Here is a 26,852-nt window from a genome sequence, read left to right as displayed (position 1 = left end):
CCAATGCTAGTGGTGATTGCAAAGTGAAACCTTTATTGGTGTATCACTCAGGAACTCCCAGAGCGTTCAGGCAAAAGAATATCCTCAAGGCTAATTTGTGTGTGCTGTGGAGGGCAAACAGTAAGGCGTGGGTCACTAGTGACTTTTTCTATGACTGGTTACACCATGCATTTGCCCCCAATGTGAAAAATTACCTAATTGAAAAAAAATTAGACCTTAAGTGCCTCCTGGTGTTAGACAATGCCCCTGGTCATCCTACAGACTTGGCAGAGCAACTTTGTGGGGACATGAGCTTCATTAAGGTCAAGTTTTTGCCTCCTAATACCACTCCTCTCCTGCAGCCCATGGACCAGCAGGTCATTTCCAACTTCAAGAAACTGTACACAAAAGCTATGTTTGAAAAGTGCTTTGAAGTGACCACAGATACTCTATTGACTCTAAAGGAGTTTTGGAAGGATCACTTTAATATCCTCAATTGTGTAAACCTTATAGGTAAGGCTTGAGAGGGAGTGACTAAGAAGACCTTGAACTCTGCCTGGAAAAAACTGTGGCCAGAATGTGTAGACAAAAGGGATTTTGAAGGGTTTGAGGCTAACTCTGAGAAGTATATGCCAGTTGAGGAATCCATTGTGGCATTGGGGAAGTCCTTGAGGTTGGAGGTTAGTGGGGAGGATGTGGAAGAGTTGGTGAAGGAGGACAATGACGAACTAACCACTGATGAGCTGCTAGATCATCTTCAACAGCAAGAGGCCAGATCTGAGGAAACTGCTTCGGAGGAGGAGATAGAGAAATTGACGAAGTTGCCTACTTCAAAGATTAAGGAAATGTGTGCAAAGTGGCTTGAAGTGCAAAATTTTTTTGATGAAAATCACCCTGACACAGCTACTGCAAGCCGTGTTGGCAACCTGTACAATGACAGTGTTGTGAACCACTTTAAGAAAGTCATAAAGGAACGAGAGGTACAGGCCTCTATGGACAGATATGTTGTGCGACAGAAGTCCAGTGACTCTGAAGCTGGTCCTAGTGGCATTAAAAGAAGAAGGGAAGTAACCCCGGAAAAGTACTTGCTACCTCAAGTCCTAATGGGGGAGTATTCCCCTTCTAAACATTAAAAACTTCGGCACTCTCTCCTCCTCCCATCCCATCAATCATCACCAGAGCTTCATTAAAGGTAAGTGTCAATTATTCTATTATGATTATACAATTGTTATTATTATTGTAATTATTATATTGCATTAAACTTAATATTTCATGTGGTAAGTTTTTTTTTTCATACTTTTGAGTGTCTTGCATGGATTAATTTGATTTCCATTATTTCTTGTGGGGAAAATTGATTCGCTTTCCGATAATTTTGGTTTACGATGAGCTCTCAGGAACAGATTAATATCGTGAACCGGGGGTCCACTGAATAGAGAAAATAACTTTTTTGTTTCAGGGTTATGGTGCAGTATGAGTGTATATCACAGTTAGTCCTGTGCTACACTCTGTTTTCTCTAATATAAGCCCCCAAGACAGGGATAGGAGAATGGTATTTGTATACCATATCCTCTTCATACCTCCATCGAACTGCTCAGTATTATGCCAAATATTATTTAACATGTTTTATGTTATTTATATTGTTTATTATGTCATATTAGATCAATTGTGATAGGCAAATAAGCTGTAGTGTTGATATTAGCGTAATAATAAAGCATATTCTCCTGCATCATGATACTGAGCTCATGACAACCGACAGTGGGTTCAAAGCCACCTTATCTTGAATGGACAATGTACTGTGTTGGTGCTTTACATAATGAGAAGCATTTCTTTTATTCATTGGAACCATGGCTAGGGCTAAATGGAGAAAAAGAAATTGGAATGACTTATGCAACAAGTAGCACCACCAAACAGTACCAGCAGGTTGGTGTGGCGACCCTGGAAATTTGAAATTATGCTAGCCAAAATTAGTGCAGAATAACTGAAGGAACCGAATAACTGATTGCCGGATTTGTGATGGTGGACCTGTACTCTCTTTACATCATCATTTCACCAATCACTCTTCTTCCCTCCCGCACCCACTTTCCTGTAACCACAAACTTTTGCTGAACACTCTAAAACTACATTCTTAAACCTACCCCATACATCTTCGACCCCACTGCCTATACTCTCACTAGCCCATCTATCCTCCAATAGTTGTTTATATCTTACCCTAACTGCCTCCTCTTTTAGTTTATAAACCTTCACCTCACTCTTACTTGATGCTTCTATTTTCCTTGTATCCCATCTACCTTTTACTCTCACTGTAGCTACAACTAAAAAGTGATCTGATATATCTGTGGCTCCTCTATAAACATGTACATCCTGAAGTCTACTCAACAGTCTTTTATCTACCAATACATAGTCCAACAAACTACAGTGGACCCTCGGGTAACGATGACATCGGCTAGTGATAAAATCAGATATCGATGCGTCTTTGTGTAAAAATATTTGCTCGGCCAGCGATGAAAAACTCGGTTAGGGACATTCGTCCTGAACGCATCTGCCTGTCTGTCCGGCCTGAGTGCCTCAGCTGCCCTGCATTCAGCTAGTGTGCCATTGTTTACAAGCCAGGGCGGACGGTTCCACACATACATTCGATACATTATGTATTATTCCATTGTTTTTAGTGCTTGTAACTGCTAAATAAGCCACCATGGTCCCAAAGAAAGCTTCTAGTGCCAACCCTGTGGTAAAAAGGGTGAGAAATACCATCGTACCACGGTCAGCTGCTGCTGCACCACTGTCAGCTGCTGCTGCGCCACTGTCAGCTGCTGCTGCATCACTATCAGCTGTTGCTGCACCACCATCAACTGCTGCTGCACCACTGTCAGCTGCTCCTTTACCATGGTCAGCTGCTGCTGCACCACCATCTGCTGCTGCTGCTGTACCACCGTCAGCTGCTGTTGCACCACCGTCAGCTGTACTACTCGAAGATGTGGAGTGTGTGTTGTTGGTGTGGCTTAACGAGAAACAATTATATGTACCGAGAAACAATTAACCCCAGAGGGTTAGCCACCCAGGATAACCCAAGAAAGCCAGTGCGTCATCGAGGACTGTCTAACTTATTTCCATTGGGGTCCTTAAACTTGTCCCCCAGGATGCGACCCACACCAGTCGACTAACACCCAGGTGAACAGGAAAAAATGCATAAGAACATAAGAACATAAGAAAGGAGGAACACTGCAGGAGGCCTGCTGGCCCATACTAGGCAGGTCCTTTACAATTCATCCCACTAACAAAACATTTACCCAACCCAATTTTCAATGCTACCCAAGAAATAAGCTCTGATGTGAAAGTCCCACTCAAATCCAACCCTTCCCACTCATGTACTTATCCAACCTAGATTTGAAACTACCCAAAGTCCTAGCCTCAATAACCCAACTAGGTAGACTGTTCCACTCATCAACTACCCTATTTCCAAACCAATACTTTCCTATGTCCTTTCTAAATCTAAACTTATCTAATTTAAATCCATTACTGCGGGTTCTCTCTTGGAGAGACATCCTCAAGACCTTATTAATATCCCCTTTATTAATACCTATCTTCCACTTATACACTTCGATCAGGTCTCCCCTCATTCTTCGTCTAACAAGTGAATGTAACTTAAGAGTCTTCAATCTTTCTTCATAAGGAAGATTTCTGATGCTATGTATTAATTTAGTCATCCTACGCTGAATGTTTTCTAACGAATTTATGTCCATTTTGTAATACGGAGACCAGAACTGAGCTGCATAATCAAGGTGAGGCCTTACTAATGATGTATAAAGCTGCAGTATGACCTCTGGACTTCTGTTGCTTACACTTCTTGATATAAATCCCAGTAATCTATTTGCCTTATTACGTACGCTTAGGCATTGCTGTCTTGGTTTAAGGTTGCTGCTCACCATAACCCCCAAGTCCTTTTCGCAATCTGTATGGCTAAGTTCTACATCATTTAATTTATAAGTACTAGGGTTATGGGCACTCCCAAGCTTCAGAACCTTGCACTTATCTACATTGAACTGCATCTGCCACTTTTCTGACCAAGAATAGAGTTTGTTTAAGTCCTCCTGAAGTTCCCTAACATCTACGTTTGAATCAATTATCCTACCTATCTTTGTGTCATCGGCGAATTTGCTCATATCACTAGTAATTCCCTCATCAAGATCATTGATATATATTATAAACAACAACGGGCCCAAGACTGATCCCTGTGGAACGCCACTTGTTACAGATCCCCACTCGGATTTAACCCCATTTATGGACACTCTCTGCTTCCTGTCAGTGAGCCATGACTCGATCCACGAGAGCACTTTTCCCCCAATGCCATGGGCTGCCACTTTCTTTAACAGTCTATGGTGCGGAACTCTATCAAAAGCCTTACTAAAATCTAAGTAAATAATATCAAATTCTTTATTGTGGTCAACAGCCTCAAAAGCTTTACTGAAGAAAGTTAATAAATTAGTTAGACAAGACCGGCCTCTTGTGAATCCATGCTGAGTATCATTAATCAAGCTATGCTTATCGAGATGGCTTCTTATAATCTCAGCTATAATTGACTCTAGTAATTTGCCTACAATTGAGGTCAGGCTTATTGGGCGGTAATTTGACGGTAACGACTTGTCCCCTGTTTTAAAAATAGGAGTTACATTAGCCATCTTCCACATATCAGACACTACACCTGTTTGAAGAGATAAATTAAAAATATTAGTTAATGGTTCACAGAGTTCCATTTTGCATTCCTTAAGAACCCTTGAAAAAACCTCATCAGGACCCGGCGACTTATTTTGCTTCAGTCTGTCTATCTGCCTCACAACCATCTCACTAGTGACTGTGATGTTACATAATTTATCTTCTTCTAGCCCACTGTAAAAATTAATTACTGGAATATTGTTAGTGTCTTCCTGTGTAAAAACTGAGAGAAAATAATTATTTAAAATCAAGCACATTTCATTCTCATTGTCAGTAAGGTGCCCATAGTTATTTTTAAGGGGACCTATCTTATCTCTAACTTTTGTTCTATAGACCTGGAAAAAACTTTTTGGGTTAGTTTTAGAATCCCTAGCAACTTTAATTTCATAGTCCCTTTTAGCTTTTCTTATCCCCTTTTTAATGTCCCTCTTAATGTCAATATACTGATTCATAAGATGACCCTCACCTCTTTTGATACGCCTATAAATTCCTTTCTTATGCCCTAGTAGATATTTGAGCCTATTATTCATCCATTTTGGGTCATTTCTATTTGATCTAATTTCTTTATATGGGATAAACGCTCTTTGAGCAGCATGTATAGTGTTCAGAAAACTGTCATATTGATAGCTCTCTTCGTTACCCCAGTCAACAGATGATAAGTGTTCTTTAAGCCCATCGTAATCTGCTAAGCGAAAATCTGGGACTGTTACTGAGTTATCGCTACTATCGTACTTCCATTCAATGCTAAATGTAATTGATTTGTGGTCGCTAGCACCCAGTTCCTCTGAAATTTCTAAATTATTAACAAGGGATTCATTGTTTGCCATAACTAAGTCAAGCAGGTTATTTCCCCTTGTAGGTTCTGTCACAAACTGCTTCAAAAAACAATCCTGAAATACTTCTAAGAAGTCGTACGATTCTAAATTCCCAGTCAAGAAATTCCAATCAACATGACTAAAGTTAAAGTCTCCTAGAATTACTACATTATCGTGCCTTGTGGCCTTAACAATTTCCTCCCATAGTAGTTTCCCTTGGTCCCTATCTAAGTTAGGGGGACGGTATATCACTCCTAAAATCAGTTTTTCATGCCCCTCTGAAAATTCTATCCAAACAGACTCTGTATGTGTTACTTCAGACTTAATACCCGTTTTTATGCAACAGTTCAAGCGATCTCGGACGTACAATGCCACCCCACCCCCCCTCCCAATACTTCTATCTTCTTGGAACAATTTAAAACCCTGAATATGACATTCCGCAGGCATGTCCCGACTTTTTGAATTAAACCACGTCTCAGTTAAGGCAAATACATCAATGTTACCTACACTAGCAACTAATCTCAACTCGTCCATCTTATTCCTAGCACTACGGCAATTAGCATAATAAACATTGAAAGACTCTCCTTTCTCTTTACCCTTCCTGCTCATTTCTATTTTTCTACTAAACCTATTACCGTCTTTATCACCCAAGGTCCCTGGCTTTTCAATATCTATCTCGTTCTTATTATTACTAGTTCCCCTAGAACTCGTAATATTACTACACTGGGACTTCACTGTTTTCCTGCCAAAACCCATACCACTAACTATTCCTAGTTTAAAGTCCTAACTGCTCCCTCCACTGCAGTTGCCAGTGCTCCCACCCCACACCTAGATAAGTGAACCCCATCCCTAGCATACATGTCATTTCTGCCATAGAAGAGGTCCCAGTTGTCAATGAATGTTACCGCATTTTCCTTACAGTATTTGTCCAGCCAGCAATTGACACCAATTGCCCTGGACAACCATTCACCTCCAACTCCCCTCCTTGGCAAAATACCACATATGAGAGGGTTCCCACCCTTACTTCTAATTATTTCTATTGCTGACCTATACCTGCTAATCAGGTCCTCACTCCTACGTCTGCCAACATCGTTGCCTCCAGCACTGAGACAGATAATAGGATTGCTCCCATTACCTCTCATGATGTCATCCAGACGGCTAACAATATCCTCCATCCCAGCCCCAGGAAAGCAAACTCTCTGTCTCCTACTCCTGTCCTTCAAGCAGAACGCCCTATCCATATACCTAACTTGGCTATCCCCAACAACAACAATATTCTTACCTTCCTTAATGTCTTTCGTCGTGTCGTTCCCAGTAGTCAACTCACATTCGTCGGGTAGCACTGAGAATGTATTGGATGTTTCCACAACAGTTTCCACGGCAGTCTCTTTCTTCTTCATCGTTTCTACCTTTCCATTCGTCTTCTTGATCGTCAACTTCTTTCCCTGCTGTCCAGCCACTGACCAGTTTCCCTTCTTGACCTGAGGACTCAAAACAGGAGGACTACTACGAATCTTCTTGTTCTCCTCGGTCAATCGCCGAATTTCCAAATTCGCCAACCTCAATTCTTCCTTAAGCTGTTGGTAAAGTTGCTCGATGGAGGGCATCTTGCTTCAATTCTAGAGAGCGCGCAAACAGGTCTTCACAGAGCCAAGTACACGTCAACACTGCGCAAATGCCAACTCAATCAGGAGCTACTGCGCAGCACGTCCGCACGGCCCAATAGCGATGCTCATATTGGTGAATTTAAAGCCAGCAAAGGTTAGTTTGAGAGATTTAAGAATCGTAGTGGCATACACAGTGTGATCAGGCATGGCAAAGCAGAAAAATTCCAACCCCAACAAGTGTTCAATTGTGACAAAACAGGCCTGTTCTGGAAGAAAATGGCAAACAGGACCTACATTACTCAGGAGGAAAAGGCACTCCTAGGACCCAAGCCTATGACAGACAGGATAACTCTCATGTTTTGTTGTAATGCTAGTGGGGATTGCATGTATCACTCTGAAAATCCCAGAGTTTTCAAGAAAAAGTGTCTCACCGCTCATCAATAAAGGTAAGTGTCATTTTAGTATTTATTTATGTATTTAGTGTGCATGTCTCATTGTTTTCTGTGTAGGGAAATGTATATTTAATGTAAAAAAAATTTTTTTTTTAATACTTTTGGTTGTCTTGAACGGATTAATTGGATTTCCATTATTTCTTATGGGGAAAATTAATTCGGCTAACAATATAATCACTTAAGGACAAGCTCTCTGGAACAGATTAAAATCGTTACCCAAGGGTCCACTATACTGTCATTACGCCCTACATCACATCTTGTATACTTATTTATCGTCTTTTTCTCAAAATATGTATTACCTATAACTAAACCCCTTTCTATACAAAGTTCAATCAAATGGCTCCCATTTCAATTTGCATCTGGCACCCCAAACTTACCTACCATACCATCTCTAAATGTTTCTCCTACTTTAGCATTTAGGTCCCCTACCACAATTATTCTCTCACTTGGTTCAATGGTTCCAATACATTTACTTAACATCTCCCAAAATCTCTCTCTCTCCTCTACACTCTTCTCCAGGTGCATACACGCTTATTATGACCCACTTTTCACATCCAACCCTTATTTTAACCCTTAAATAGTCCAAACATATACATATGTACATATCTCTTGTGCAGTGCCCCGAATATTCACACACACAAAAAAAAAAAAAAAAAAAAAAAAAAAAAAAAAAAAAAAAAAAAAAAAAAAAAAAAAAAAAAAGGCACATTTTTGAAGTGTTTTAGAATAAAAAAATTAGGGTCAGTACTTACAGAGATATGAGGTTGAGAAGTTGGCACTGGATGCTCACATGATGGCAGCATCGAGTCCTGCCACTTGCAAAAATGTTGCTGATATACCTTTTTTTCTTATTTTATATAATTTTTATGTTCTGATAATTACAATTCATAGCAGTTCTTGTCATTTGATAATCATTCTTTGTTCTGACACTAGTATTAGGTACTGAAATTGTACTCAAATTGTCACAAACACAATGACAGGTGGACATTTACACCTACCTTGGTCTTGGAATATATACAAAGTGTTTATATGTCCCAGCAATGTTTTGGATATGTGGAAGTGGAAGTGGAGGGAGGAAGGGAGGGAGGAGGAGGAGATAATAAGAAGTTCCCTAAAGGTGAGTGTAAAATGGAAACCTGTAATTGTTTTACATGATGGTAGGCTTGCTGGTGTCTTTTTTGTCTCATAAACATGCAAAGTTTCAGGTAAGTCTTGCTACTTCTACTTACACTTAGGTCACACTACACATACATGTACAAGCACATATATACACACACCCCTCTGGTTTTTTTTTTCTATTTTCTTTCTAGTTCTTGTTCTTGTTTATTTCCTCTTATCTCCATGGGGAAGTGTAACAGAATTCTTCCTCTGTAAGCTATGCCTGTTGTAAGAGGCGACTAAAACGCCAGGAGCAAGGTGCTAGTAACCCCTTCTCCTGTATAAATTACTAGATTTAGAAAGAGAAACTTTTATTTCTCTTTTTGGGCCACCCTGCCTTGGTGGGATACGGCCGGTTGGAAAAAAAAAAACATGCAAGATTTCAGGTACGTCTTGCTACTTCTACATACACTTAGGTCACACTATACATACATGTACAAGCATATATATACACAACCCTCTGGGTTTTCTTCTATTTTCTTTCTGGTTCTTGTTCTTGTTTATTTCCTCTTATCTTCATGGGGAAGTGGAACAGAATTCTTCCTCCATAAGCCATGCGTGTTGTAAGAGGCAACTAAAATGCCGGGAGCAAGGGGCTAGTAACCCCTTCTTCTGTATAAATTACTAAATTTAAAGAGAGAAACTTTCGTTTTTTCTTTTTGGGCCACCCTGCCTTGGTGGGATAAGGCCAGTTTGTTGAAAAAAAAAAAAAGTTCCCTTGAAGCACGAAAAACAAAGTCCACCCCTGACATAGACATGATAAGATGAGATAACATTTGATAAGAGGTGATGATTGATGATCATACAGAGGGTGCAGTGATAACACTTGATAAGAAAAGATTAGAGGTGACATCTGATGAGCATCGGCCCTCCTTGTTTTCGCTGGTACACAAACATGTCTGTCTGTCTGTTTGTCTGTCAAGCTCCCTGTCTGTCTATCCGTCTACCTCTCCACAAGACTGTGTCATCACGTTTACTCACATCTTCAAGCAGAGTATAGCACTTTGTCTGGATTTTTTAGGTTATCCTAGGTAATTTACACTATGTATACTTATATATATGTGTAAGTGTAAGACAGAGATAGACAGACTGAAAGAGATAGACAGATAGACAAAGACAGACAGACAGATAGACAGAGACAGACAGATAGAGATAGACAGACCCTAAACTTGGGGTTAACATTACTTTCCATTTAAAAGAGAAGTGTTAATATGACATTACATCAGAGAATCCTTGGTGTTTGCCACCCTGTTTGCTCTAGCTGGCGCTCAATTTAACTGGCACTCCCACAAGGTGCTAAGTGGTCCCAGAATTTTTTAATATGGTGCATAACGAGTGTTAAGACCTATTCTATGCTGACCAGGCATCTCAGGGCAATCGTGCCAAATTTGGAGGCAGGAAAATTAAAACGTATATGTACGTTTGGGGCGCTATGTGTAAGAACGTATATAAATGTTTGGACCGTTTAGGGGTTAATCCACATAATCCTTGAATATTATTATTATTATCCACATAATTATAATTATTATTATCCATATAATCCTGTATATTATTACTACAATAATTCCTAAGAAACAATCATTTTTTCTTACCTGAAGAGAGACACCAACAACAGATGGGTCAGGAGGCATCATCACTTCAAGCAAGAAAGGCTTGACCGAACCTAAGCGTAAGATTTTGATGTGAAGAATAATCTCTTCAAGGCGACTTCTTTGGATTTCTGGCAGGGGATACTCATCCAGAGCTTGTTCTCGAGCACGTGTGAACAAATGGTAACAAATACCTGCCTGCACACTGGGATAAAAAAAAAAAAAAAAAAAAAAAACTGCACAGTTATTTTGCTTAAATATACTTATATACTATACTTGAATTTGAATTTTCTACACCTTTACTGATATAGCTGTTTAAAGAGAGATTAATTTTACTATTAAAATACAGTACAATTTTTTTTTTCAACAAGTTGGCCGTCTCCCACCGAGGCAGGGTGAACCAAAAAGAAAAAACTTTCATCATTCAACACTTTCACCTCACTCATCCATAATAACTGTTTTTACAGAGGCACCCAGATACAACAGTTTAGAAACACATATAAAGATACATAACATATCCTGCCAAACTGTCAATATCCCAAACCCCTCCTTTAAAGTGCAGGCATTGTACTTCCCATTTCCAGTACTCAAGTCCGGCTATATAAAAATGACCGGTTTCCCTGAATTTTTTTTTTTTTTTTTTCAACAAGTCGGCCGTCTCCCACCGAGGCAGGGTGACCCAAAAAAGAAAGAAAATCCCCAAAAAGAAAATACTTTCATCATCATTCAACACTTTCACCACACTCACACATTATCACTGTTTTTGCAGAGGTGCTCAGAATACAACAGTCTAGAAGCATACACATATAAAGATACACAACATACCCCTCCAAACTGCCAATATCCCAAACCCAAATCCCTTCACTAAATATTACCCTCCTTACACTCCAACAGCTTGTCAAGTCCCAAAAGCCATTCATCTCCACTCACTCCTATCTAACACGCTCACGCATGCTTGCTGGAAGTCCAAGCCCCTCGCCCACAAAACCTCCTTTACGACCTCCCTCCAACCTTTTCGAGGACGACCCCTACCCCGCCTTCCTTCCCCTACAGATTTATACGCTCTCCATGTCATTCTACTTTGATCCATTCTTTCTAAATGACCAAACCACCTGAACAACTGCCTCCTCGCTGCAGCATTTACAACCCAAGCTTCACACCCATATAAGAGTGTTGGTACCACTATACTTTCATACATTCCCTTCTTTGCCTCCACAGATAACAATTTTTCTCTCCACATATACCTCAATGCACCACTCACCTTTTTATCTTCATCAATTCTATGGTTAACCTCATCCTTCAGAAACCCATCCACTGACATGTCAACTGTCAAATATCTGAAAACATTCACTTCTTCCATGCTCCCTCTCTCCAATGTGATATCTAATTTTTCTTTATCTAAATCACTTGATACCCTCATCACCTTACTCTGATCTATGTTCACTTTCAACTTTCTACATTTACACAATATAGAATTTAAAACATAATTCAGAAATGTGTGTATTTTTTATATACAGTAGACTGTCGGATAGCACACCATCTGTTAACATATTTTCGCTCCAAAACTGTTTCAAAGTTGCGACAAATTTTCAGTGAACGTGCCATGAAAAATCAGTTTACTCGAAGTACATGTAGGGGAAAATGTGACACACAATGTGTTCCTCACAGTGAGCCTCAGCACAAGTCCATAATGTACATAACCTTCCTCACCACACTCAGCCTGTGTTAGATAATTAACTGTTGATCTTTTCATCGTCCTACCTCATGTCTTGATAGTAACAATGACACCCAAGAGGAATGAGAATGATCCTGAAACTGTAAAGAAGAATAAGCGTGAAATTATTGGCGTTTCAAAGAAAATCGAGATTAAGAGCGTAAGAGTGGTGAACGTGTGATGGAGACAGTATGAGCCTAAGGTCTGAATGAGGCATCAATTCATACGATTAAGAAGAATGAGACAAAGATATGACAAACAGGTCAGAACAGTTAAATAAGGTGGAAAAGCTGAGTGAGTGGACTGAGCAAAAAACCAAGAAAGGTGCACCACTTATTTCATTTTTTTTTTTTTAACAAGTCGGTCGTCTCCCACCGAAGCAGGGTGACCCAAAAAGAAAGAAAATCCCCAAAAAGAAAATACTTTTATCATCATTCAACACTTTCACCTCACTCACACATAATCACTGTTTTTGCAGAGGTACTCAGAATACAACAGTTTAGAAGTATATACGTATAAAGATACACAACATATCCCTCCAAACTGCCATATTAAGAAAAAGCCTCACAGCAATAAAAAACTGTGTGATGAAGGAAGATCTGAATAAGAGTGCTTGTTTAGCATATGGTCATTCCACAAATTCCAGTTGCACAGTTGCTTGGATGATATTAAGTTTTTCATTGAAAGAGTTTCTACTGACCACATTGCTGCTGGGAATTTCCCTGCTGAGTTACATGAAATTATTTCTAAGGGTGACTATGAGCCACAACAAGTGTTTAATGCTGATAATAAGTGTTTATTGGAAGATGCTAGCACGAACTTACATCAGTTTGTAAGAGAAAAGTTCACCAGGATTCAAGGCAACAAAGGATTGCTTCGGTTTGCTCCTTTGCAGTAATGCATCAGGCAATTTCCAGTGTTAGCCCGCTCTAAGATTCCCGTGCTTTGAAAGGTGTGGATAAAACTACCTTACCAGTTCTTCAGAGGTCAAATCAGTCAGCACTGATGACAGAGGAATTATTTATTGACTGGTTTAAGGATCACTTTGTTCTCAAAGCAGCAAGATCCTTGCACTCACGGTTCTCCTCAGTCTTAATAATTTCTGAACTCATCTGGAAACTTTGTTGGATGTGCATCCACATATTTTTACTTCCAAATACAACATCCTTAATACAACCACTGGATCACAGAATTATTAGGACATTCAAATGTAACTACACATGAAAAGTGATGCAGAAACATGTTGCATCAATGGATGCTGACCCTGAGCTTGGAGTAAAAGACTTTAGGAATAAATTTTACAGTGCAGATGTCATGAGCTATATTAGAAATGTATGAAACTAAGTGTCCCAAACAACATTAAATGCAGGCTAGGGAAAGTTATGACCTAGTTTGGCGAATATTATCACAAGTTTTTCTTCAGTTGAGAGCCAGGTGCAGGAAATTATTCTGTTGGCTAGGAGATTGCCAGGTGAGGACTTTGAAGATATGCAGGAAGATGTGAATGAATTGTTAGACAATGATGATAATGACGAAAGAAGTCCATAGGAATTGTTGGAAGAGCTCAATGCCCAGATACAAGGGAGGCAGATAACAGAAGAAGATGAGGAAGAAATTGAAGAAAAACAATTAACACTGCAACAGATACGTGAGCAGTTCCATGTTACTGCCAAACGGCAAATTTTTTCACTAAATAGGACCCTCACAAATCTAGAAGCACTGCACTGAAACAGGGTCTAGCGCCGTTGATGATAGCGTACTGTCTGCTGTATAAAGTACTGTAGGGTAAAGAGACCACAGATGCATTGCAGAATTTCTCAGTACTCCAGTGCAACTATCAACAACAGCGCAAGAGCCTCAACTATCTACTTCAGTTAACGATCCCCATCCTTCCATCTCAGCCCAGTAAGGCAACAACATCCCTCTCCACATCTATCAAAATCATCGACATGCACCAGCAACCAGAAATTAAGGTAAGAAGTAATATCTATGCAATCTCTGAAGCAAGTTTTTTACAATTTTAGGGACTTGAAAAAAATTTGGTTGGCTTTTTTGGGACTCCAATAAATGTAACCCTATTTTTCCCACAGGTTCTTCAGTTCAATTTGCATGATTTTTTTTATTACATACTGTTTTCAGGAACATGACTACCAGGTTATCCAACAGTCAACTGCATAATCTACATTGAAGTTTTAATACAAGCTGTATTAAAGGTAGAAATCTAATTACAGATACCTTGATCTCTTGAAAATAATATTACTTCATATATAACATTAAAATCTGCTATACTCACCGTCCTGCTCGACCTCGACGTTGCCTAGCATTGGCAAGAGTGACCCATTGAGGTAACAAAGTTGTCACATTAGCCTCCTTGTCATAATTTTTCATTTTAATAAACCCACCATCAACAACATACACAATGTCGTCTATTGTTATACTTGTTTCAGCAATATTTGTTGCCAAGACTATTTTGCGCACACCTGCAAACACAAATGACGCTTAGTAACAGCAGGTAAACAAACTTAATTATTACTTCAATTAACAGGACCCATGATCAGTATGTCTTTCTCACTTTTACCAAAAAGCTCCTTATTTAATGGGCTTTGGAAATACGAAACAAAAGCCGGCGGGTCAACAGATTTGGAAACAATGGACAAAGCCCTTTGGTCTCAGAACTGCTCATTACTGTTACAATCATAGCAAGGTAATCTTTTCTCTATCCACCACAACTTCCATTGCTGACCACCCACCTCCCCCTCCCCCCAATTAGCTTGTTCAATAGAGGGTTTACTATATATAGTATTTTTTATTATTAAGACATCGGACGTTTCCCACCAAGGTAGGGTGGCCCAAAAAAGGAAAAATTTTCACCATCATTCACTCCATTACTGTCTTGTCAGAGGCGCACTTACACTACAGTTATAAAATTGCAACATTAACACCCCTCCTTCAGAGTGTAGGCACTGTACTTCCCATCTCCAGGACTCAAGTCTGGCATGCCAGTTTCCCTGAATCACTTCATAAATATTGCCCTACTCACACTCCAACAGCATGTCAAGTCCTAAAAACCATTTGTCTCCATTCACTCCTATCAAATATGCTCACGCATGCTTGCTGGAAGCACAAGCCCCTCGCACACAAAACCTCCTTTACCCCCTCCCTCCAACCTTTCTTGGGCCAACCCCTATCCTGCATTCCCTCCGCTAGATTTATACACTCTCATAGTCATTCTGTTTCGTTCCATTCTCTCTATATGTCCAAACCACCTCAACAACCCTTCCTCAGCCCCCTGCACAACAGTTTTGGCAATTCCACACCTCCTCCTAATTTCCAAACTATGAATTTTCTGCATTATATTCACACCACACATGCCCTCAGACACAACATCTCCACTGCCTCCAGCCTTCTCCTTGTTGTAACATTCACCACCCATGCTTCACACCCATATAAGAGTGTTGATATAACTATACTCTCATACATTCCTCTCTTTACTTCTATGGATAAAGTTCTTTGTCTTCACAGACTTCTCAGTGCACCACTCACCATTTCCCCTTGTCAATTCTATGATTCACCACATCTTTCATAGACCCATCTGCTGACACATTCACTAGTAAATATCTGAATACATTTACCTCCTAAATACTCTCTCCCTTCAATATGATATCCAATCTTCCGTTTGCTAATTTTTTTGTTATTCTCATCACCTTACTCTTCATTATATTCACTTTTAATTTTCTTCTTTTACGTACCCTACCAAACTTGTCTACAAACCTCTGCAACATCTCTTCAGAATCTCCCAAAAGTAGAGTGTCATCAGCAAAGAGCAACTGTGACAACTCCCACTTTGTGTTAGATTCTTTATTTTTTTTACCCAACACCTCTTGCCAATACCCGAGCAATCACTTCTCTTACAACCCCATCTATAAATATATTGAACAACCATGGTGGCATCATACATCTTTGTCTAAGGCCTACTTTTATTTGGAAATAATCTCCCTCTCTTCTACATACTCTAACCTGAGCCTCACTATCCTCGTAAAAATTCTTCACTGCTTTCAATAACCCACCTCCTATTCCATACATTTGGAACATCTGCCACACTGCCCCCTTATCCACCCTGTCACATTTATTTTTAACCCTTTGAGGGTTTCGGACGTACTAGTACGGCTTACGACCTAGGGTTTTTGACGTACTAGTACGCCTAAATTCTAGCGCCCTCAAATCTAGTGGGAGAAAGCTGGTAGGCCTCCATATGAAAGAATGGGTCTATGTAGTCAGTGTGCACGGTATAAAAAAAATCCTGCAGCACACAGTGCATAATGAGAAAAAAAAAACTTTGACCGTTTTTTTGGAATAAAACAGCGGCTTTGCACTGTATTTTCGTATGGTATTTATTGTTATATTCTAGTTTTCCTGGTCTCATTTTATAGAATGGAAGACATATCATAGAAATTGAGATGATTTTGACTGGTTTTACAATGAAAAGTACATTGAAATTGAGCTCAAAATAGCAGAAACATTCGATTTTTACCAAAGTTCAAAGTAAACAAATCATGCCAAGCGTCCAATACACGTCAACTGGTGAGTCTAATATTCTTTTGCAAGTGCGCCAATATGATTCATACCATTTTTACACTAATGCAGTAGTCTGCATAACAGTAAATCTTCTATTTTTTGTGAGAATAAAAATTCGAAGTGGAAAGCAAAAGAATGTAAGAGGGGCCCTTGAGACATTACTAATGAACAGAGGAAATGTCATTTTAGTTCCAGGAATGTATTTCTTGTTTGTTCTGGACCCTATTCAGAAATTGGCATCTTTTGAAATTTGTGTGAAATTGGAAAAATTGCTAAATTCTGACCACTGTACTGGATAGTTGAAATTGGTAAATGGGTGGTTTCTTGCACTCATTCAATAGAAAAAATGGAGTTCTAGCGAAATATTCATGTTTTTTGTCGACTAGTACAGTGGAACTGGCCGAAAATGGGGCTCAAAGTGGGCAAAATCACCAATCCGTAAACATCGCCGAGACCGCTAACTTCGCGAGAGCATAATTCCGTAAGTTTTCCATCAAATTTCATATTTTTGGTGTCATTATGATCGGGAAAAGATTCTCTATCTTTTCATAAGAAAAAATTATTTTTTTTTTTAAATTTGGCCGACCCTGAAAACGAGTCTCAGAGAGGGCCTGTCGACCCTCAAAGGGTTAATTAAGTGTATGTAATTTAGTAGAACAATGCATATGGTGTCTTCATTAATACTGAGCCTATCACAAATTAAAATTTTCCAATAATAAAACTGTCCCAACGTAGATCTACGTTCACGTGTGTAGCGCTCCGACCTTGGTTTTTCCCATTTGAAAGCACGTAAAAAAACAAACGTAGATCTACGTTCGGAGCCCCCCGCACGTGGACGTAGATCTACGTTTGGACAGTTTAAGGGTTAATACTTCCTATTATGCCCTTCATAGTCCTACCATTATTTGTAATTAAAATATTACTATTTTTAGGCTAATTTCCTGAAATGTTTCCACTGCAAGACTTCACTCAAAACACTGTACTGTATAAAAAATGACACTGTACCAGAATTTAAGCTACTGTAATATGTAAACTAAAAATACATTAATCTATCACTTTATCCACAGTGCACTCTAAAATATGTTATGTACTTTTGGGATGAAGAAAAAGCCACTTTCTTGTAAAATTGGCAAATACATTGCTATCTAAATTATCACCTTAATTATAAGTTCTGACATATTAATTTAGTGCATTTTTATCTAATAATTATATACAGTGGACCCCCGCATAACGATCACCTCCGAATGCGACCAATTATGTAAGTGTATTTATGTAAGTGCGTTTGTACGTGTATGTTTGGGGGTCTGAAATGGACTAATCTACTTTACAATATTCCTTATGGGAACAAATTCGGTCAGTACTGGCACCTGAACATACTTCTGGAGTGAACAAATATCGTTAACCGGGGTCCACTGTATTTACAGTGGACCCCCACCCAACAGCATCATCAAGTAACGACAAATTCGTCTAATGGCACTCTTTGGCGTAAAAAAAATGGGTCTACCAATGATGAAAAACGCATCTAACAGCGTTCGTCTGGAACGTGTCCACGCGGCGGGAGCATGGCCCGAGCGGGCCCAGCGACTCCAAGACTCAGTGTGCTATTGTTTATAAGCTGTTGCGGTCAATTCCATGTGTACTTGCCATATATTTTGGATTATTCCAGTGTTTTTAGTGTTTATAACCACTAAATAAGCCACCATGGGCCCCAAGAAAGCTTCTAGTGCCAAGCCTGTGTTAAAAAGGGTGAGAATTATGATGGAAATGAAGAAAGAGAGAATTGAAAAATATGATAGTGGAGTGCATATGTCTCAGTTGGAAAGGCTATACAACTCCCATTCAACCATCAGTACTATCTTGGCCAACAGAAAGACAATCAAGGAAGCTGTTGTTGCAAAAGGTGCAAGTATGTTTTCAAAACGGAGACAGCAAATAATTGAGGAGGTAGAGAGAATGTTACTGGTATGGATAAGCAAAAAACAATTATCAGGAGATAGTGTTTCTCAGTCTATAATTTGTGAAAAGGCAAGGCAGTTGCATGATGATCTCATTAGGAAAATACCTCAAAATAGTGATGATACTGATGAATTTAAGGCCAGCAAAGGCTGGTTTGAAAGATTTAAGAATCGTAGTGGCATACACAGTGTGGTAAGGCATGGTGAGGCTGGCAGTTCAGACAAAAAAGCGGCTAAAAAATATGTGAAGGACTTTAAGGAATACATAGAGACTGAAAACTTAAAACCTGAACGAGTGTTTAATTGTGATGAAACAGGCCTGTTTTGGAAGAAAATGCCAAACAGGACTTACATTACTCAGGAGGAAAAGGCACTCCCAGGACATAAGCCTATGAAAGACAGGCTGACAATGTTGTGTAGTAATGCTAGTGGTGATTGCAAAGTGAAGCCTTTATTGGTGTATCACTCTGAAACTCCCATTGTGTTCAGGAAAAACAGTATCATCAAGGGTAATTTGCGTGTGCTGTAGAGATCAAACAGTAAAGCATGGGTCACTAGGGAACTTTTCTTGGACTGGTTTTATGGTGTGTTTGGCCCCACTGTGACAAAATATTATCTCCAGGAAAAGAAATTGTCACTCAAGTACCTCCTGGTAATGGACAATGCTCCTGCTCATCCTCACGGCTTGCAAGAGGAAATTGCAGGGGAGTTTGGTTTTGTTAAAGTGAAGTTTTTGCCTCCTAATACAACTTTTCTCCTCCAGCCCATTGACCAGCAGGTCATTTCGAACTCCAAAAAGCTCTACACAAAATCAGTGTTTCAAAAGTGCTTTGAAGTGACCTCAGACACTGAATTGACCCTAAGAGAGTTTTGGAAAGATCACTTCAATATCCTCAGTTGCATAAACCTTATAGGTAAGGCTTGGGAAGGAGTGACTTGCAGGACTTTGAACTTTTCTTGGAGGAAACTGTGGCCATAATGTGTACAAGAGAGGGATTTTGAAGGGCTTGGGGCTAGCCCTCAGGAGCCTATGCCAGTAGTGGAAGCTATTGTGTCATTGGGGAAGTCCTTGGGGTTAGAGGTTTGTGGTGAGGATGAGGAAGAGTTTGTGCAGAACGATGAGGAAAAACTAACCACTGCAGACCTGCAAGAGCTTCAGGTGCAACAGCAACAGATCACATCTCAGGAATGTTCTTCAGAGCAGGAGGAAGATGACTTTGTCAAGGATTAGGGAAAAGTGTTCAATGTTTACAAAGGTGCAAGCATTTATGGATGAATTTTACCCTGTCACAGAAGTTGCAAGCCATATTGGCAACATGTACAATGACACTCTTGTGTCCCATTTTAGGGAAATCCTAAGGGCATGTGAGAAACACAGCTCTCTGGACAGATATTTTGTCTGACAGGGGTCCAGTGACTCTCAAGCTGGTCCTAGTGGCATTAAAAAACCAAGAAGGGAGGTGACCCGACCAAAGGACTTAGTACCTCAAGTCTTTATGGAAGGGGATTTCCCTTCCAAACAATAACACACCTGCATCATCTGCCCTCCTGCCGTCTCATCACTCATCAACAACTCCACAATAAAGGTAAGTGGCATTTAATTATTGTTTATTTTGCATGTCCCATTCGTTTTTGTGTAGGGAAACGTATATATCATGTAAAAAAGTTATTTTGTTTAATACTGTTGGGTGTCTGGAACGGATTAATTCTATTTCCATTATTTCTTATGGGGAAAATTAATTAGACTAACGGCAAATATGACTAATGGCTAGCTCTCTGGAACGGATTAACGCCATTGGTCAAGGGTCCACTGTACAGACAAAAAATGCAATTTAAAACTTTAAAGCTAACAAAACATTCAACATTATTAAAATATGTACACCATATAAATGATGGAAAAAATTAGGGGGTGATGCATTGAGGTACCTGTGGAGACAAAGAGGGGAATGAATGAGAGTATAATGGCACTAACATTCTTATATGGGTGTCAAGCATGGAATGTTGCAAGAAAGAGGAGGCTGGAGGCAGTTAACATGTCATATCTGAGGGTAAGTATCATGCAGAGAATTTGTAACTTGAAGATTAGGAGATGTGGATTTACTAAAAGTATTATCCAGGGGGATGAAGAAGGGTTGTTGAGATGTTGTTGAGATGGTCTGGACATACTATGAGGATGGATCAAAATATGATGACTTGGAGAGAGTCTAAATCCGTAGCAGAGGGAAGGTGGAGTAGGAGGTCACCCTAGGAAAGGCTGAAGGGAGGGGTAAAGGTCTTGTGTGCGAGAGGCTTAGACACTCAGTAGGCATGTGTGAGTGTGTTAGATAGGAGTGTCAGCAAGGTAACATTCTGTGAAAAGATTCAGGGAAACCAGTTAGCTGCACTTGAGTCCTGGAGGCGGGAAGTACAATGGTGCACTCTGAAAGAGGAGAATCTGAACAGTAATGTCTGCATGCCTCTGGCAAGACAGTGTTGGAATGAACGATAGTGAAAGTTTCTTTTTCGGGTTGCCCTATCTTATTGGGAGATGGACAGTGAGTTAAAAAAAATCTAGTGGAGATTCTACAAGAAAAACCCTAATGAGAGTAATGAAACAGCATACAGAAGACTGATATACAGCAGACCGTCATTTAGCACGAGTTTATTTGGCACGATCTGAGTATTGCACGATTGAAGAATTGCTGCACAATTTTATGTAACAAGTCGCATAATTAATTTACATGGTTCAGTTTGTGGGAAGGAAAAAAAAATTCTCTTTAGCTCAAGCGGTCACCTTGTTGTGGAGCAGCCGGGGAGCCCTCCCGCCATCCCCTGCCACTCCCTGACACCACCCCACCATCCCAACATTCGTAATTCATACGTGTCCAGTCTTTCTCTGCTACAAGGCAGCTGTGTTTGTAAATTGTGTTATGATATTTTAATTACTATATTTTGTATCTGCCAAGCAATCATGACACCCAGTAGCCATACAGTGTTGCTGAAAGTGGCACAAAGAGGTATCAACACTAAAGTCTTAGAATTAACAAACAAAGATATTAGACAAAAGATAACCTGTAGCCGTAATGAAGTGTTACTTTGTACACAGGAAAAGAGGTAAACATGAGTTTGTGTGACTGACTTACTGAATGACTGACTGAACTGACTGACTGACTTACTGAGTGACTTGACTTACTGAGTGACCTGACTGAATGAATGACTTGATTGACTTACTGAATGACTTGACTGACTGAATGAATGACTTGACTGATCTTGACTGCACATATAAGTTCTGTCAAGCACCTTAACTACTGGTAACGCTTGGAAACACTTGACTTGTACTCGTTGGAACGCAGGAGAGAGAGAGAGAGAGATATCATAATCTACACTTGGAAAATCCTGGAAGGAATGATTCCAAATCTGCACACAGAAATCACTCCCTACAAAAGTAAAAGACTGGGCAGGTGATGCAAAATACCCCAAATTAAAAGTAGGGGCGCCATTGGTACACTAAGAGAAAACACCACAAGTATCCAGGGCCCAAGACTGTTCAACAGCCTCTCACCAAGCATAAGGGGAATTACCAATAAACCCTTGGCTGCCTTCAAGAGAGAGCTGGACAGATACCTAAAGTAAGTGCCGGATCAGCCGGGCTGTGGTTCGTACGTCAGACTACTTGCGGCCAGCAGTAACAGCCTGGTTGATCAGGCCCTGATCCACCAGGAGGCCTGGTCGTGGACCGGGCCGCGGGGGCATTGATCCCCGGAATAACCTCCAGGTAAACTCCAGGTAGACTTACTGATTGACTTGACTGACTTATTGAGTGACTTACTGAATGACCTGACTGACTTACTAAATGACTTGACTGACTGACTGAATGAATTAAAGTTAGACATGCCAGTACAACCATTGTTGCGAACCCAGAAACAAACAAATAAAGGGAGGTGGTTGACTGACCACTTGGGTGCTGCTATGGTTGTTACCTGGCAGCACCCTGTGTGATGTCAGCATAACCAATGTAGGGGGAGGGGCTGCTTAGCCGGCCTCAGTGTCAGAAAGAGTGTATTCACCACAGTGTGTGTTCACCACCGTTCACTGAGCCTGATGGCTTCAGAGAGTATTCACGTGTGTGTTCATCACTGCTAGACACATGTACCGTCTGTACTTGGTTTGCTCCTGGCTATCCCACGATGTTGTGAAGACACGGTTGAGTTAGTGTCGTGTGAAGACACAGGCGAGGTAGAGTTGTATGAAGACAGTCAAGGTTTGTCATGTGTGACACAGACGGTAGTGTTAACAGTGTCATGTGTGAGATTGTCAGTAATAACACAGGTGAAGGGTGTAACAATCATATGCCATTAACAAGGTGTCATGTAACCCTGTACAAAAGGTAGTGTCTTACGACACAGAGAACAGGGTGTCAAGTGACACAGAGAGGAAGCGTGTTATGACGCAGAGAAAAGGGTGTCTTGTGACAGTGAGAGAAGGAGTGTCATAACAGAGACAAGGGTGTATTATGACAAGTAGTAGTAAGTGTGTCATGAGACTTAGGGAAAGGTAGTGTCTTGTGACACGGGGTAGGTAGGGTCATGACTACATTGCTAGTGTAATGTGATATTAATGCCAAAGAATATACTCTTATTTTATTATGTTTCTGCATAAATCAAATAATACTTTTTTATGATAAAACAATTTTACTAGTAAAGATTAAAAAGTATTGTATGTGTTTTTGTACTCCGGACTATATTGCATATTGCAGGTTTGGTAATGGGTGAGTTTATTAATTATACTATAGGCCTATTAGTTTAGCTTCCCCTAGAAGCTTCCCTACCAAATTTGTAATAACCATCAACTTCAGTAACAGAACCTCTACCATCCACCTCAGCCCAGTAAGACCACAACATAACTCTCCACTCTCTTCACAATCATCTACAAACACCAGCACCCACCATTTAACCCCTTGACTGTCGCAACCCCAAATCCTGAGGTGTCTCCTGGTGTCCGAAAAAAAATTATTTTTTCTCGTGAAATGATAGAGAATCTTTTCCTGATTGTAATGACACCAAAAGAACGAAATTTGATGGAAAACTGATGGAATTACGCTCTCGCGAAGTTAACGACCTTGGCAATATTTACGAATCAGCGATTTCGCCTACTTTGAGCCCTATTTTTGGCTAATTCCATTGTTCCAGTTGATCAAACTCATAGCTATTTCTTTAGAACTCCATTTTTTTCTATCGACTGAGTACAAGAAACTGCCCATTTACAAATTTCAATAACCCAATAAAGTGGTCAGAAATTTGCAATTTGGCCAATTTCACGAAAATTAAAAAATATGACAATTTCAAAATAGGGTCCAGAATGAACACTGCAGACATTCCTGGCTCTAAAATAACATTTTCTTTGTTCATCAGTCTCATCTCCAGGCACCACTGATATTACTCTTGCTTTCTATTTTGAATTTTTATTCAAACAAAAACTAGAAGATTTACTGTTATGCAGATTACTGCAATATTGTAATAACTGTATAAATAATGTGAACCCATTCATGACTGCATATTAGAATGGCTACTTGGACATTTATTGAAAAATGGTCTCATTTGTTTACTCTTGAACATCAGCAAAAATCAAACATTTCCCCTACTTTGAGCTCCATTTCAAGGTTCTTTTCATAGTAAAACCAATCAAAATCACCTCTATTTCTATAACATGTTATCCATTCTATCAAATGAGACCACGAAAATGAGAATACAACCATCAATACTATACGAAAATAGACCACAAAGTCGGAGTTTTAATCCAAAAAATCGGTCTTTTTTTTTTTCCTCATTATGCACTGCGTGCTGCAGGATTTTTTTTTATATGATGCACACTGACCCCACACACCCATTCTCTCACATGTGGGCCTACCAGCTTTCTCCTGCTTGATTTGAAGCCGCTAGAATTTTTTTTGAGCATATATACATCAAAAACAGTGGCTCGTAAGACGTATATATGCGACCAAAACAGTCAAAGGGTTATGGTAAGAAATACTATTATTTCTGTTACATTTGTAGTCTTAAGCAGTAAAAACAACTTAATACATCACAACAATGAACTTTTTTTTTTTTTCAACAAGTCGGCTGTCTCCCACAGAGGCAGGGTGACCCAAAAAGAAAGAAAATCCCCAAAAAGGAAATACTTTCATCATCATTCAACACTTTCACCTCACTCACACATAATCACTGTTTTTGAACTACAACTACATATTCACTTTTATTTTTGTAAGATGTGGAGGCCTAAAAAAAAAAGTTGTTTGGCTTTTTGGGGGATTCCAGGAATGTAACCTTATTTTTCCCATAAGTTCTTCAGTTCAACTAACGTGATTTTTACCTAACATGGCATTTTCAGGGACGTAACTACTGTGCTAAATGGCGGTCTACTGTAATTCAGCCCACATTACCTTTAGGTGGTCTGTCAAACACCTCACGCTGGTTAGCTGTTGGCATCATGGAGTGTAATGGAATCACCAGATAATTACCTGGAAAGGAATACATTTAATACATTTTTTTAAATAATAAAGCATATTTTATGATATTTTATTTCTAGAAAAACTATGGTTAGTGCATTTATTGAAGTAATAAATACTGTATTTTTAAATTCAGTAAATACTAAAACCTCTCACTAACAGATTTCAGGGAATTTCAGATGAAAAATTTGGCTGGATAAAAGCTCTAATTATTGGACAAAATTCTGTAATTTTGCATTATGTCCAGAGCAATAAGTGTCCAGTAGTCTCCAGTAACTCCAACATCTGTCCAGTACAGGCCAAAGTGGCCATGTTTAGGACCTGTCCCTTTTTACTGATACCTGAGCTGTAGGCCACCCATGCCAGTTTATTGTTTCTACTCACTCACACATACACTCAGTCAAATTTTCCCTGGATTTAGTGCATTTTGTGTGACATATATATATATATATATATATATATATATATATATATATATATATATATAAATATAAATTTTTTTTTTTTTTTTTTTTTTTCAACAAGTCGGCCGTCTCCCACCGAGGCAGGGTGACCCAAAAAAGAAAGAAAATCCCCAAAAAGAAAATACTTTCATCATCATTCAACACTTTCACCACACTCGCACATTATCACTGTTTTTGCAGAGGTGCTCAGAATACAACAGTCTAGAAGCATAAACATATAAAGATACACAACATATCCCTCCAAACTGCCAATATCCCAAACCCCTCCTTTAAAGTGCAGGCATTGTACTTCCCATTTCCAGGACTCAAGTCCGACTATATGAAAATAACCGGTTTCCCTGAATCCCTTCACTAAATATTACCCTGCTCACACTCCAACAGATCGTCAGGTCCCAAGTACCATTCGTCTCCATTCACTCCTATCTAACACGCTCACGCACGCTTGCTGGAAGTCCAAGCCCCTTACCCACAAAACCTCCTTTACCCCCTCTCTCCAACCCTTTCGAGGACGACCCCTACCCCGCCTTCCTTCCCCTATAGATTTATATGCTTTCCATGTCATTCTACTGTGATCCATTCTCTCTAAATGACCAAACCACCTCAACAACCCCTCTTCTGCCCTCTGACTAATACTTTTATTAACTCCACACCTTCTCCTAATTTCCACACTCCGAATTTTCTGCATAATATTTACACCACACATTGCCCTTAAACAGGACATCTCCGCTGCCTCCAACCGTCTCCTCGCTGCTGCATTTACCACCCAAGCTTCACACCCATATAAGAGTGTTGGTACTACTATACTTTCATACATTCCCTTCTTTGCCTCCATAGATAACGTTTTTTGACTCCACATATACCTCAACGCACCACTCACCTTTTTTCCCTCATCAATTCTATGATTAACCTCATCCTTCATAAATCCATCCGCCGACACGTCAACTCCCAAGTATCTGAAAACATTCACTTCTTCCATACTCCTCCTCCCCAATTTGATATCCAATTTTTCTTTATCTAAATCATTTGACACCCTCATCACCTTACTCTTTTCTATGTTCACTTTCAACTTTCTACCTTTACACACATTCCCAAACTCATCCACTAACCTTTGCAATTTTTCTTTAGAATCTCCCATAAGCACAGTATCATCAGCAAAAAGTAACTGTGTCAATTCCCATTTTGAATTTGATTCCCCATAATTTAATCCCACCCCTCTCCCAAACACCCTAGCATTTACTTCCTTTACAACCCCATCTATAAATATATTAAACAACCATGGTGACATTACACATCCCTGTCTAAGACCTACTTTTACCGGGAAGTAGTCTCCCTCTCTTCTACACACCCTAA

General features: G+C 39.7%; 1 protein-coding gene across 1 annotated transcript in view; it reads right to left on the bottom strand.

The window, feature by feature from the left end:
• Positions 1 to 26,852, bottom strand: part of LOC128687418 (ATP-dependent DNA/RNA helicase DHX36) — a gene marked incomplete at its 5' end in the record, with an annotated part of 271,669 nt that overhangs the window by 155,547 nt on the left and 89,270 nt on the right. The window contains 3 exon segments of the mRNA XM_070092756.1: positions 10,314 to 10,515; positions 14,318 to 14,504; positions 24,973 to 25,050. Coding sequence (XP_069948857.1) covers positions 10,314 to 10,515; positions 14,318 to 14,504; positions 24,973 to 25,050 — 467 coding nt within the window.

Source organism: Cherax quadricarinatus, chromosome 40 (assembly GCF_038502225.1).
Source record: "Cherax quadricarinatus isolate ZL_2023a chromosome 40, ASM3850222v1, whole genome shotgun sequence".
Taxonomy (NCBI): domain Eukaryota; kingdom Metazoa; phylum Arthropoda; class Malacostraca; order Decapoda; family Parastacidae; genus Cherax; species Cherax quadricarinatus.
The sequence above is the reverse complement of the archived record's forward strand: the minus strand, read 5'-3'. Positions and strand labels throughout refer to the sequence as shown.